General features: G+C 46.8%; 1 protein-coding gene across 1 annotated transcript in view; it reads right to left on the bottom strand.

Moving 5' to 3' along the window:
• LOC134990141 (ferroxidase HEPHL1-like) overlaps positions 1–16,057 on the bottom strand; it is a 209,947-nt gene that overhangs the window by 167,450 nt on the left and 26,440 nt on the right. Inside the window, exon 5 of the mRNA XM_063950651.1 lies at positions 7,482–7,736. Within this exon, the coding sequence (XP_063806721.1) occupies positions 7,482–7,736 (255 nt within the window). The remainder of the gene's footprint in view (positions 1–7,481; positions 7,737–16,057) is intronic.

The raw sequence follows: 16,057 nt of genomic DNA, 5'->3' as shown, positions 1-16,057 counted from the left end.
AAGTGAGGGCAGGGCAGGTTCAAGGGTGTTTGCTGGTGCTCCAGTCTTCGGCACGCAGTCGCTGAATGGCGAAAGTGTCCTGAAATTTTTCGGCCCACTAAAAGCGTCTCCTGCACAGCCCTGTCATTTCTCAAAAAATGCTGCACCACCAAATTTATTGTGTGAGCAAAAGATGGGACATGCTGGAATTTGCCCTGATTTAATGCCCGCACAATATTGGTGGAGTTGTCTAATATCACAAATCCCCAGGAGAGTCTAAGTGGGGTAAGCCATTGGGTGATGATTTCCCTCAGTTTCTCTAAGAGGTTGTCGGCGGTGTGCCTCATACTGAAACCTGCCTTGGAACGAGCTGGCGTTTCTGAGCTGCTGCTACTGGTGCCGCTGCTGTTGTTGCTGCGCAAGCGATACATCTACCCAGTGGGTTGTCACAGTCATATAGTCCTTAGTCTGCCCTGTTCCACTTGTACACATGTCCGTGGTTAAGTGGACAGTGGGTACAACCGCATTTTTTGGGGGGGACACTGAGGACACTTTTTCTGTACATTCTCTGTATCGCCTTATCTAGTGAAGTGGAATCTAGATGGGATTTGGTACCGGGGACACACTACCTCCATCAATTGTCTAAATCCCACTGCACTAATGGCGGATACCGGACGCACGTCTAAGATCAACACAGCTGTCAATGCCTCAGTTATCCGCTTTGCAACAGGATGACTGCTGTTGTACTTCATCCTCCTTGCAAAGGACTGTTGGACGGTCAATTGCTTAGTGAAAGAAGTAGTGGTGTTCCAACTTCCTCTCCGGGATGATGAACGACTCCCAGCAACAACAGCAGCAGTGGCAGCAGTAGGCGTAGCAATGCAGGATCCTCCGGAGGAATCCCGGATAGGAGAGGAGTCAGTCATGCCAGTGACATGGCCTGCAGGACTACTTCTGATCCTGATTGAGGAGGAAATTGATGAGGAGGGAGTTGCTGGTGTGGTTTGCAGGCACTTGGATACAACAGGACAAAGCGATTTAGGTGTCCCTGGACTGCTTACAGTCTTAGCCACAGTTTCTGAACTTGACAGTGACTTTTTATGAATGCACTACAGGTGACGTATAAGGGAGGATGTTCCTAGGTGGTTAACGTCCTTACCCCTACTTACTACACCTTTACATAAGATACATATGGCAAGACAGTAGTTCTCCGGATTTGGATAGAAATAATTCCAGACTGAAGAGGTGGATTTTTTGGTCTTCTGCCCAGGCATGATGATGGGCTTATTCATTCCACGGACAACAACCGTCTTCCCCGGTGCCTAATTTAAACAAACCACATCACCATCAGAATCCTCCTCATCAACTTCCTCCTCAGCGCCAGCTACACCCATATCCTCATCCTGGTGTACTTCGACAGTGACATCTTCAATTTGAATATCAGAAACTGGACTGTGGGTGCTCCTTCCAGCACATGCAGAGGGTGTGTAAATGGTGGAAGGAGCCACCTCTTCCCATCCAATGTTGGGAAGGTCAGGCAACGCAACCGCCGACACACTTAGACTCTCTTTGGGGATCTGTGATACCATCTTAGAATGCACAGTTCTTTGCTGTGCTTTTTCCAGCTTAACTCTTCATTTTTCTAGCAGGAGGATGAGGGCTTCCATCGTCATGTGAAGCTGAACCACTAGTCATGAACATAGGCCAGAGCCTTAGCCGTTCCTTGCCACTCCGTGACGTAAATGGCATATTGGCAAGTTTACGTTTCTCCTCAGATTTAAAAAAAAAATTTGAGTCATTTTACTGAACTTTGGCTTTTTGGATTTTACATGCCCTCTACTATGACATTGGGCATCGGCCTTGGCAGATGATGTTGATGGCATTTCATTGTCTATGTCATGACTATTGGCAGCAGCTTCAGCACTAGGAGGAAGTGGTTCTTGATCTTTCCCTGTTTTATCCTCCAAATTTTTGTTCTCCATTATTTTTCTGGAGTTATATAATAATATGCGGCACAGGAGAGCGTACCCCTAAACCACACACACGGCAAATCCTGTAAAAATGATTTGAATAATAACCCTTGTATTTGGAGTTATTATAATAATATGCGGCACAGGAGAGTGTACCCCTACACCACACAGGGCAAACCCTGTAAAAATTATTTGGATTAAATATTAATAACCCCTTTATTTGGAGTAAATAATATACAGCACAGGACAGCACCACGGGACTTATACGGCAGTACCGCTGGACTTAAACGGCTGTCTCGCTGGACTTATATGGCAGAACCACTGGACTGGACGTATACAGCAGCACCACTGGACTTATGACAGCACAGGACACCACCACTGGACTGATGCAGTACAAGACACCACCACTGGACTGATGCAGCACAAGACAGCACCACTGGAATTATACAAAAGAGCAGGTCCTCTCGCTACACTCTTCAGGACTGGAGTGAAGATGGCGGGGCGAGAGGCGTGAAATATACAAAGTCTGGATCTCACGAGAAACCGACACCAGGATGATGATGTTTTGCCTCATTCTGGGAACCGAGTCTGGCGGGAAAACCCAAGTCGGACTCGGTTCCCGACTCGAATCAGGGTGTTTGGATTTCCAAAATCTGAACCGGCTCATCCATAATTAATTACCACATTACTGGACAAACGGAAAAACTAGGGGCCAAAGACTCCTTCTCCATTTTCAGGGATTAAGATAATCTCGGATTTAGTGCTGGGATGCAAATAAATTAGTGTATACCACAAGATCAAGATTGGATATTTTCCCCTCCACGGAGTCTATTTTGTGAAAACCTTGTGGGTTTCTTTTTTTCCATTTTTTTTTGCATTTTTATTTACATATTTTGTGGCAGATGCCTTATTTTTGTTTTTCACAGCTCCCAGTTACACGCATGTGAGCATACCTGTGTGTCTCAGCTACACGCATGTGAGCATACCTGTGTGTCTTGTTTCTTTTATTCATATTAAGTACTAAGAATGACTGTGCAGTAATTTGTTATTGAGCCCCTGCCCTAGTGCAGTTTACCACTCTACAGTCCAAACTCATTTCATACTATAAGTAGGACTGTGGGAGGAAGCAATGCTAACCTCCGTGCCCACAGCATGCCTCAGCTTGCCAAGCCAGACATCTTCCTGGCTGTAAGCCACCATGAGACTTCATACTGGGCCTTATTCAGTAACTTTTTGTGCCTCACAGGAGCTCCTGGCCCATCTAGTACTGCAGTGCAATGGAAAGCTGATGCAATGCAAGATCACTGAAACTCTGTTATTCTAACACCGCAAGGTCTTGCGATAACCCTACACAGCCCTTAGAAAAGAAGATCCCTGTACAACAAATGCGCACCTCCCAAAATGTGGAACATCAATAATAAATCAAAATTAAGGTTGACTAATTGGAGCCATTCATTTGAGTGAGTCCCTAACATTTAATAATTGAGAAGAACCTCTCTCTAATGCTCCAGCAAAAAACCACGTTTACCTCTAGGGCAGTTGCACTGGATTATGATTCAGTCTCTTCTGAGTCACACTGACTTTGGCTACAAATGTGGTATCTCCCCACTTTACTTAAAAACACTTTGTGAATTTCCATTTCTACCTTTGCGGCTAGTTTTCACAAATCTGTTTGTGATGTTGAAGCTTGTTTCATATCTGCTCTATGCTTTCATTTAAACCTAGGATCAAGTACAGCAGCATTCTTGGACTTATACAGCATATGCAGCACCTCTGGAGAATTACACAGCACAGCAGACAGGCACAGCACCCCTGGAATTAAACGGCAGTGGGGCAGCACCCCTAGACTGATAGGGCAGATGGGCAGCACCCCGTATAGGGTAACACCCCTGGAATGTTGTGGTACAGAAAAGACTTGCAAGATGGAATTGTCCTTGGGCCCTCCCACTCTTATGTTGTATAAACAGGACATGCACACTTTAACAAACCAATCATTTCAGCAACAGGGTCTGCCACACGACTGTGGCTGAAATAATTGGTTGGTTTGGGCCCCCACCAAAAAAAGAAGCAATTAATCTCTCCTTGCACAAACTGGCTCTACAGTGGCAAGATGTTGTCCTCATCCTCAGATCCCCCCTACAGTGTTTACATCCTCATCCTCACAGGGAAATAATATTCAAACAAACAAACCACATCATTTAGGTGTCAGTGGACTGCATACACTATTACCCAAAGTTTCTGAACTTGACAATGACTCAGGATGAATGCACTGCAGGTGACATATAAGGGAGGATGTTCCTAGGTGGTTAATGTCCTTACCCCTACCAGGGACATCTTAAGTGAGGAGGGGACCCATGTGCAGACTCTGGGTGGGCCCCCTACTCTCCACAACGCCGTAGGCTCCGACACTGTGCTGGAGCCTACTGCGCATGCGCAGGTCTCCGGAAACTTAGCCACTGCCATGTTCCAGAGACAAAATTCAAACTGCACATGCGCTGTGGCCATTTTGGAAGGGATTTTTTGCAGAGGTGAGTACTAAAATATGGGTGCAATGTGTGCGGTGTGGGCCCACCCTGGAGCCAGGGGCCCGTATGCACCGCACACATTGCATCCATGATAGAAATGCCAATGACCCCTACTTATTATGGATTGACAAAGGCAACAGATGGCTTGACACCTGTTGTCCGGATTTGTGGAGAAATAATTCCACACCGAAGAGATGGCTTTTTTGGTATTTTGCCCAGGCTTTTTCATCCCATGACCAACAACTGTCTCCACTAGTGCCTTATTCAAACAAACCACATCACCATCAGAATCCTCATCGTCAACTGCCTCCGCAGTGCCAGCTACACCCATATCCTCCTCATCCTGGTGTACTTCAACAGTGACATCCTCAAATCTCAATATCAGCAACTGAACTGGCAGGTGCTCCTCCCAGCACTTGCAGGGGGCGTGCAAATGGTGGTAGGAGCCTCCCCTTTCCCATACAGCAGGGGTGGGGAACCTCCGGCCCGCGGGCCGTATAAGGCCCGCGAAGCCGTTTGGTCCGGCCCACCCGCTCCTCTCAGTGAGACACGCCGCCGCACAGTCCGGCAGCAGCGTGTCTCAGCTGTCACCACATGGAGGAGAGCGCGGCTATTGTCGGGCGGCGGCGGCAGCGTGTAGGACTTGAAACCAGCCTCCGGTTCGTGAGCCAATCAGAGCTCGCGGACCGGCAGCCAATCAGGAGCCGTGGCTGCCGGTCCGCGAGCTCTGATTGGCTCTCGAACCGGCGGCTGGTTTCAAGTCTTACACGCCGCCGCCCAACATAGCCGCGCTCTCCTCCGTGTACCCTCCGAAAGGAGCGGTAAGCGGGACGGGGGGGGGGGGGGGGGAGGGGGCATCTGTATACCTGGCACTGTGGGGGTCATCTGTATACCTGGCACTGTGGGGGCATCTGTATACCTGGCACTGTGGGGACATCTGTATACCTGGCACTGTGGGGGCATCTGTATACCTGGCACTGTGGGCGCATCTGTATACCTGGCACTGTGAGGGGCATTTGTATACCTGGCACTGTCGGGGCAATTGTGGATCTGGCACTGTACTATTGGGGGCATATGTGTATCACATCCCATTTTAACTGGCCACACCCATTTTTTTGGCGCGCGCGGGGGCAGACTTGTATCGCCCCCGAAGGATTTAATAAATATCCAAATGGCCCTCGGTAGAAAAAAGGTTCCCCACCCCTGCCATACAGTGTTGTGAAGGTCAGGCCTAGACATCACAACTGCAGACAGTGCCAGCACCCCTGTATGTTCACAACACCCCTGTAATTTTACAGCATACAAGACAGGGCCAGTGTACATTGTTTTTCACTGCATTCCAGAATTATTACAACATACAAGACATTGATTTTCACTGCACCCCTGAATTTTTATAGCATACAGGGCCAGTGTAATGTTATTTGAACAGCAGCACCCCTATACTTTACAGCAAACAGCAGTGTGCTTTTAATTTTTAACAACTGCACCCCTGAATTTTTAGAACATACAGGGACAGCAGCAACCCTATATTTTACAGCATACAGGAGGAAAGTGCCCCTGCACCCTATACAACACAATGACAGTCAGGACAGCAACACCCATGTACAGCTGCAGCACACGAAACAGCAGTGACAGCCAGGACAGCACCCCTAACACAGCACAGGTACACCCCAGTGACTGCAGCAGCACCCCTACAGAGTACACACTAACCCCACCCGACGCCACCAACCACAGAGAGAGACAGAGGTCTCTCTCCCTCACTCTCCAAGTCTGGAGTGAAAATGGCGGTGGCACGTGGCTGTTTATATGGGATCCAAAACCTGCGAGAATCTGACAGCGGGATGATGATGTTTTGCCTCGTTCTGGTTTCCGAGTCAGGCGGGAAGTCCCGAGAAGAACTTGGATCTGGGCTCGGAAAGGGATGTTTGGGGGGGGGGGGGGGGGGGGGGGGGAGTTTGGTTCCCAGGGAACCAAACCTGCTCATCTCTAGTCATTTATAAAAGAAAGCTCGCGCCCCCCTACACACACGTGAGAACAGTGAGACATACACCTACTGGTTGTTGCAGTCAGTGGAGTGACAGTCACAGCCTCACCCGGCCAGCTCTCTGTCACAAAGCGAGTTCAAGATTTTGCCCGTGCTGCACCCCTTCAGTGGAACGCGCTCACCCGCTCCATTGAATCTCCCCGACCTTGTAAAGCTTCAAACGGGCACTGAAAACCCATCTATTCATCAAAGCGTATCCTTCCGATGCATAACCTAGTCCTGAGGCTGCTCCTCCATCCCCATGCCTTGAACATCTCTGCTTTGCTTACATACTGCCATCAGGCTACCTCCCGCTTGCTTGCACCTGATGTCATCTGTCTGTCGACCCTTCGCACTAGATTGTTAGCTCTTCAGAGCAGGGCCCTCTTTCCTCCTGTTGTCAAAGCCCTCTTCTTGACATATTTCACTCACAGCCCCCTCCTACTCAGCAACCATCTTTACCCGCTTTTTCTCCTGCTGGTAAAGGCTCATCTCTATGGCCGCCAGCCCCAAGTAGTACGATGATTACTCCCTTGCTACTTACATCTTAGCTGTATAATGTTTTGAGAATTGTGGTGCTCTTTGTTAGTTACCTCTACTCTATTTTTGTTATTTATTTACTGTAATGCTAAGTTTTGTCTCCCTGTACTGTCCTTTGGACGGCGCCTCGAAACACTTGTGGCGCCTTCTAAATAAAATGTAATAATAATAAAAAGCCACATGGAGACTGCCTGTGCCTGGGAGGAGCTGCTCTCTCCGGCTCCCCCTACTGTACATTCAGCCAGCCTCTCAGTTTAAACAAAAGGACAGAGGCTGCTGCAGCGTTATAGACAGGTACTCGGAAATCCCCCCTGTGTGCGCGTATGTTGGTGAATACCAAATAGCAAACAAAGAAAATTAGACAGTAAGAAGTAATCCAATCAACATAAAACCATTTCTATGGAGCCTCTTAAGCTTCACTGCCCTAGGTAGCCCTGTGTTTACCTTTAATGTGGTCATTTACTTGGCAGCTTATCATCCACTTTCCAGCAGTTGATGGGGCCATTTCCACTGCAGCGAAAGAGGCGGGAAATAAGTTAATGACATCCATCCGATGTCCTTTGTTAGTGACGGTGTGACCATGGAAGTATGCAGAGTGGATGTCTACTTCATTCCCAATTCCAAACAAATGCCAAGACACAGAGTCACCCAGGCACATGTCCACAGCTGGCAGGTTACCGAACTGAAATCCATTGATCGCTAAAAAAAGAAAAAAGTGTAATAATAATAATAATAATATACAATAACTCAAACACTATGGGAACATAAGTCCTTTTTAACTACATGTACCCTGGTGCTCCAACAGGCGGCTCAAGGACACAGTTACTTCAGGATCCAAGAGCCAAATTTGAAATATTTTTTTTTCTACCTACAAACATTATTTATTTAAAAGATACATAAAACCCTACACTGTAATAATGAATAGACATGACATAAATCCAGTCCCAACTAGTTTTCAGGTTTTTCTTTTTTATAGGACAACAAATGTTTGGCAAAATATTGGTATACGTAGCTTTTTATATTTTATTTTATTGGGTTTTTAAGGGCAAACTTGTAGCAGCTTGATGCTGCCTCACTTATGTCTTAACTAACTCATGACAGCATGGGGACATCAGGATACCTTTATTTCATACAGTATATTATAACATTAATGTAATTCCTCTATGCAGTGTGCCCAGATGGTGCAAATGTTTTACCAAAACCCTTATCCAATTATCTTCCACCTTGACTACTGCAACCTTTTCCTGTCTGGACTCCTCGTCATCCTCTTCTCTCTTCTGCAATCTCCCTGAAACACAATGGCTCCTCCCTCTGCCAACCCCAGTTACTGAATCCCTCTCCCAACAGAATACAATTCAAACTCCTCACACACCTACAAATCCCTTGTTGTCTCCTCAGCCACTTACACCTCCAGCCTCATGTCTCGCTATGCTCTCTCCCTTCCGATTCTCCCCCACCCCTTATAACTACATCTCATTTCCACCTCGAAGGCTTCTAAAATGCTGCACCCCACCTCCGGTATGCCCTCCCTCAAACTATAAGGATCTCACCCAGCTTGAAAATTCACCTATTTATCAAAGTCTACTAGACCATTGCCAAATCCCCTTCCATGCTCCTCAAATTGCTGACTGTCATTTGCTGCCATACATTACCATATTTTCATTACAATCACCCAACTAGTTGGACAGTTAGATGAAACTTGGCCTGGTGTTATGGCCAGCTTTAGCTGAGACAGAGCAACCCTGTCAATCATACAATCAGTAATGTTGTCTTGCAGATCCTGCTTATGGCCTACCTCTGAAGACTGGCTGGAGGATTAACTGCGGAGATTGTTGCATAGAGCCCCTGCTATGGATGGTGTCTGCTGCTAGTTTCTGCTGGTTCTGTCCTCAATGTCAGGGAAACGTGGCTAGAGTAGGCCCCTCACCAAGTTACCCGTTCACCAGGGATGTCTGTGCTATATGGAGGAAGGACTTGGGCTGCCGTGGTGGGTGAGACCAACTGTGAAAACCACCTTCAGTGAAAGTGAGAGGAGGAGAGTACATCTACCTGTCAGCAGGGCCCCTACTCAGTACAGGCTGTCCCAAACCCTCCCCAGTGGTGCATAACCCAACTCCTCTCTCCCTGCAGCCTAACATTAACCTCCATCCCACGCAGCCTAACCCTAACCCTCCCTTGTAGTGCCTAGCTCTAATTCCCCCTCTCCACAGCCTAACCCTAACCCCCCCCCCCCCACACACACACAGTCTAACTCTAACCCCCCGGGGCCTATACCGAAACAACCCCCCCTTCCCCCTGCAGCTTAAACCTGACCCTACTTACGATCTACGTCGGAATTCCAGCGCCGGCCTTCTGACCAGCGTCAGGATTCTGGCATCGGCACTCCAACTGCCGGCATCTCGATAGCCGGTATGGTGACTGCATCCCCCCTGCATGCCAGAACCCAGGGACTGGCATTGATAATGTTTGTCGGTGCTTTCTAGAACCTGTTATAGCTACTTCCCACCTGCAGCTGCGTATTAGTCCAGAGGGCATTACCTGACTGAGTTAAGCTGAGTACACACCCGTTGACCTGTCTAGTGATTGGTAAGTGCATACACACTTACCAATTGTTCACCCAATGTGTCACAACTGGGCGGGCATTTACATGTGTCTGCCCAATTGAGATGTTAGTCACCAGCAGTCCCTACAGCAACTGCCGACCGCCCGTACCCAAAGCAAGATGCGCCAACATATCTGTAGTTCACGGACATTTCAGGGGTATACACCCATCAACGGTCTCACAATATATCGGCCGTTCCAATGAAGTGCAGATATAATGGGGGTAATTCCAAGTTGATCGCAGCAGGACATTTTTTAGCAGTTGGGCAAAACCATGTGCACTGCAGGGGGGGCAGATATAACATGTGCAGAGAGAGTTAGATTTGGGTGGGTTATTTTGTTTCTGTGCAGGGTAAATACTGGCTGCTTTATTTTTACACTGCAATTTAGATTGCAGATTGAACTCACCCCACCCAAATCTAACTCTCTCTGCACATGTTATATCTGCCTCCCCTGCAGTGCACATGGTTTTGCCCAACTGCTAACAAAGTTCCTGCTGCGATCAACTCAGAATTACCCCCATTGCTCAGTGCATACCCAGCTTTAGAGTGTACATCTAATAAACAGATAATTCTCCAAAACATCAGAGGAACCATGTTTGTTTAATTTAAACAGCGGGGTACTGCTGCACTTGTTCCTCCATCTATAGAACCTCTTTTACTGGTACAGTAGTTGAAAACAAATAATAGCATAGAGGAGAGTTGTGAGTGTTCATTCACATTGAATTGCGTAATTGTTATGCCATTGCATTGCCAATTCTTTCCCTTGCAAAAGAAAAAGGAGAAAGAATGTCTCTTTGTTGGCGCAGAAAAGATAATTAAAAATTAACCTTTAATAAATCCATTAAAATTGTCCAAACATGAAATGAGACCGTGCAATACACCATGTGATACACTTATCATACACCGTGAATAAAAAGAAAATATTAAAACCAAGGCTCGCTACCTGTGCCGTGTCTTTATTAATCCAGTTTGAATATATCTTGTTACAAATCAGAATTCTTAGGGAAGTTGTATATTATTCTATTTGTAGTATATATCAATAGAGACTGTAATCTATTCATTCAATTCAATATCTAAATGGTTCTCTTTCTTGGTTCCCAATAATTATTCTGATATTAAAATATTAAATGCTGTGTGGTATTTATTAGGAGTGTATCAATAATTTGCTTGCATACAATATTATACTGAACTCATGTGACTTCTGACTTAGCAAAGCTATCCAGTATATCATCCATTCAGCAATAGCTGTATTTATTGTAAATAGATACGTACCAATATTCTGGCTAAACAAGGTCACCAGACAAATTGCTGTAATTAAGTTAGTGTAAATTCACTGAACTATTTATAAATTTATTCTCATAGCCATAATTATTTCCAAAAGCAGTCTTTATAATGGCTTACTGAGTGTCAGATGATCACAGCAGGATTGTATTTCCAAATTATTATGTATCCGGTTCCTTCATATACACAATTCTTATTCAATAAGTTCATTACATCTGTAACACTTGTGCCTTTACATCAGTCATTCCCAACCACGGTCCTCAAGGCACACCAACAGTGCAGGTTTTAGTGATATCCAGGCTGCAGCACAGATGGTTAAATCAAAATAACTAAGCTACTAATTAAGTCACCTGTGCTGAAGCCTGGATATCACTAAAACCTGCACTGTTGGTGTGCCTTGAGGACCGTGGTTGGGAAAGCCTGCTTTACATATTGCTCAATATAACGTCCCTTCAATAATAGCTTCCTTTGTTACAAATAGGTGCAGATGTATCTCTCTGCAGTAGCTATATTTGTTGCAGTTGAGTATAATGTAGCTATTAGAGAGGATCACTGTGTGTGTCCCCTATGATCAAAGCGGCTTATAAACTGAATTTATTGCTAACAGCCACTGCCGCCACCCCACATGACTGTGTGGGGCATAATATGGTGCCAGGGACATTACTGTGTGGGGCATAATATGGTGCCAGGGACATTACTGTGTGGGGCATAATATGGTGCCAGGGACATTACTGTGTGGGGCATAATATGGTGCCAGGGACATTACTGTGTGGGACATAATATGGTGCCAGGGACATTACTGTGTGGGGCATAATATGGTGCCAGGGACATTACTGTGTGGGGAATAATATGGTGCCAGGGACATTTCTGTGTGGGACATAATATGGTGCCAGGGACATTACTGTGTGGTGCATAATATGGTACCAGGGACATTACTGTGTGGGGCATAATATGGTGCCGAGGGAATTACTGTGTGGTGCATAATATGGTGCCAGGGACATTACTGTGTGGGGCATAATATGGTTCCAGGGACATTACTGTGTGGGACATAATATGGTGCCAGGGACATTACTGTGTGGGGCATAATATGGTGCCAGGGACATTACTGTGTGGGACATAATATGGTGCCAGGGACATTACTGTGTGGGGCATAATATGGTGCCAGGGACATTACTGTGTGGGACATAATATGGTGCCAGGGACATTACTGTGTGGTGCATAATATGGTGCCAGGGACATTACTGTGTGGTGCATAATATGGTGTCGAGGGAATTACTGTGTGAGGAATAATATGGTGCCAGGGACATTACTGTGTGGGGCATAATATGGTGCCAGGGACATTACTGTGTGGGACATAATATGGTGCCAGGGACATTACTGTGTGGGACATAATATGGTGCCAGGGACATTACTGTGTGGGGCATAATATGGTGCCAGGGACATTACTGTGTGGGACATAATATGGTGCCAGGAACATTACTGTGTGGTGCATAATATGGTGCCAGGGACATTACTGTGTGGGACATAATATGGTGCAGAGGGAATTACTGTGTGAGGCATAATATGGTGCCAGGGACATTACTGTGTGGGGCATAATATGGTGCCAGGGTGATTACTGTGTGGGGCATAATATGGTGCCAGGGACATTACTGTGTGGGGCATAATATGGTGCCAGGGACATTACTGTGTGGGGCATAATATGGTGCCAGGGACATTACTGTGTGGTGCATAATATGGTGCCGAGGGAATTACTGTGTGAGGCATAATATGGTGCCAGGGACATTACTGTGTGGGGCATAATATGGTGCCAGGGACATTACTGTGTGGGGCATAATATGGTGCCAGGGACATTACTGTGTGGGACATAATATGGTGCCAGGGACATTACTGTGTGGGGCATAATATGGTGCCAGGGACATTACTGTGTGGTGCATAATATGGTGCCAGGGACATTACTGTGTGGGGCATAATATGGTGCCGAGGGAATTACTGTGTGGTGCATAATATGGTGCCAGGGACATTACTGTGTGGGGCATAATATGGTTCCAGGGACATTACTGTGTGGGACATAATATGGTGCCAGGGACATTACTGTGTGGGGCATAATATGGTGCCAGGGACATTACTGTGTGGGACATAATATGGTGCCAGGGACATTACTGTGTGGGGCATAATATGGTGCCAGGGACATTACTGTGTGGGACATAATATGGTGCCAGGGACATTACTGTGTGGTGCATAATATGGTGCCAGGGACATTACTGTGTGGTGCATAATATGGTGTCGAGGGAATTACTGTGTGAGGCATAATATGGTGCCAGGGACATTACTGTGTGGGGCATAATATGGTGCCAGGGACATTACTGTGTGGGACATAATATGGTGCCAGGGACATTACTGTGTGGGGCATAATATGGTGCCAGGGACATTACTGTGTGGGGCATAATATGGTTCCAGGGACATTACTGTATGTGACATAATATGGTGCCAGGGACATTACTGTGTGGGGCATAATATGGTGCCAGGGACATTTCTGTGTGGGACATAATATGGTGCCAGGTACATTTCTGTGTGGGACATAATATGGTGCCAGGGGCATTACTGTGTGGGGCATAATATGGTGCCAGGGACATTACTGTGTGGGACATAATATGGTGCCAGGGACCTTATTGTGTGGGGCATAATATGGTGCAGAAGGAATTACTGTGTGAAGCATAATATGGTGCAAGGGGCATTACTGTGTGGGGCATAATATGGTGCCAGGGACATTACTGTATGGGGCATAATATGGTGCCAGGGACATTACTGTGTGGGGCATAATAAAGTGCCAGGGACATTACTGTGTGGGGTATAATATGGTTCCGAGGGAATTATTGTGTGAGGCATAATATGGTTCAAGGGGCATTACTGTGTGGGGCATAATATGGTGCCAGGGACATTACTGTGTGGGGCATAATATGGTGCCAGGGACATTACTGTGTGAGGCATAATATGGTGCAAGGGGCATTACTGTGTGGGGCATAATATGGTGCCAGGGACATTACTGTGTGGGGCATAATATGGTGCAAAGCGCATTACTGTGTGAGACATAATATGGTGCTAGGGACATTACTGTGTGGGACATAATATGGTGCCAGGGACATTACTGTGTGGGGTATAATATGGTGCAAAGGGCATTACTTTGTGGGGTATAATATGGTGCAAGAGGCATTACTGTGTGGGGCATAATATGGTGCAAAGGGCATTACTGTGTGGGGTATAATATGGTGCAAGAGGCATTACTGTGTGGAGCATAATATGGTGCAAAGGGCATTACTGTGTGGGGTATAATATGGTGCCGAGGGCTTTGCTGTGTGGTGCATAATATGGTGCCAGGGACATTACTGTGTGAGGCATAATATGGTGCAAGGGACATTACTGTGTGGGACATAATATGGTGCATGGGGCATTACTGTGTTGGGCATAATATGGTTTAAATAGCATTGTTGTGTCGGTGTAAGGTAGTCTTTTCCTGCAAGCATAGCCAGATTAAGGGGGGGGGGGGGGGGGATGCAGGGCATACTGTACCCTGGGGCCCCCTCTGTCAGGAGGCCTCCCAGCCAGAGCACACTGACATTACTAGCTTTCCCTCTTAAGCAGCAGCAGCAGAACCAGCAGCCAGAATGTGAGCAGGACAGTATGCAGTGCAGGCAGAGACAAAGGAATATCATGTTTTATGAGCTACCGACAGAGCTTTCTGACCAGAGGAGAGATGGAAGGGTGGAGAGTGCTGTAAGTGACACAGGGATCCCAGCTTCTCCTCCTCCCCGCCTGGGTGTCTTAGTCTTGTGTAAACTGTTATGCAACTAAACCATTTGGGTCTAGAGATAGAGACACACACAGAGTCCTCCTGAGTCCTGTACCAGTGTGTAAGCAGTACAGAGGCGGCTGCTGCTATTCTTGCGTGTGACAAGATAAATTATTTTATTTTTCTATGTGTGTTTTAAGGTTAAGTTGTCTTTGTTCAAGTACAAGAAAAGTTATAAAATAGTTGTCTTTCAATTAGGTGGAGGTATAAACAGTACCCAGGCATTGTTAAACTATCAGTTAAAACTAATATACACTTTTGATTTAAATGTAATATACACAATCTATACCTCCCGCCATGACCCATTCCAGGAGGGACAAAATGCTCTGTACCTGAACTTCCCTCTTAATTTCTGATTGCAATCACCTGTGTTGAAATACCTTTCTTATCAATTAAATAGTTCAACACAGGTGACGCCAATCATATTTCTCTAACGTCCTAGTGGATGCTGGGAACTCCGTAAGGACCATGGGGAATAGCGGGCTCCGAAGGAGGCTGGGCACTCTAGAAAGATCTTAGACTACCTGGTGTGCACTGGCTCCTCCCACTATGACCCTCCTCCAAGCCCCAGTTAGATTTCGTGCCCGGCCGAGGTTGGATGCACACTAGGGGCTCTCCTGAGCTCTTAGAAAGTTATAGTCTTAGAATTTTTTTTTTTCAGTGAGTCCTGCTGGCAACAGGCTCACTGCAGCGAGGGACTAAGGGGAGAAGAAGCGAACTCGCCTGCTTGCAGCCGGATTGGGCTTCTTAGGCTACTGGACACCATTAGCTCCAGAGGGATCGACCGCAGGCCCAGCCTTGATGTTCGGTCCCGGAGCCGCGCCGCCGTCCCCCTTACAGAGCCAGAAGCAGGAAGATGGTCCGGAAAATCGGCGGCATGAAGACATCCTGTCTTCACTAAGGTAGCGCACAGCACTGCAGCTGTGCGCCATTGCTCCTCATACACACTTCACACTCCGGTCACTGAGGGTGCAGAGCGCTGGGGGGGGGGCGCTCTGAGGCAGCAATAAAAACACCTTGGCTGGCTAAAATACCTCAATATATAGCCCCTGGGGCTATATATGAGGTAAATACCCCTGCCAGAATCCCAAAATAAGCGGGAGAATAGGCCGCGAAAAAGGGGCGGAGCCTATCTCCTCAGCACACTGGCGCCATTTTTCCCTCACAGCTCGGCTGGAAGGAAGCTCCCTGGCTCTTCCCTGCATTTCTACAATACAGTAAGAGGGAAAAAGAGAGGGGGGGCACTAAATTGGCACTGTATACAGTATAAGCAGCTATTAGGGACATAA

Source organism: Pseudophryne corroboree, chromosome 2, assembly GCF_028390025.1.
Source record: "Pseudophryne corroboree isolate aPseCor3 chromosome 2, aPseCor3.hap2, whole genome shotgun sequence".
Lineage (NCBI taxonomy): Eukaryota > Metazoa > Chordata > Amphibia > Anura > Myobatrachidae > Pseudophryne > Pseudophryne corroboree.
Note: the sequence above shows the minus strand (reverse complement) of the source record. Positions and strands in the feature narration are given on the sequence as shown.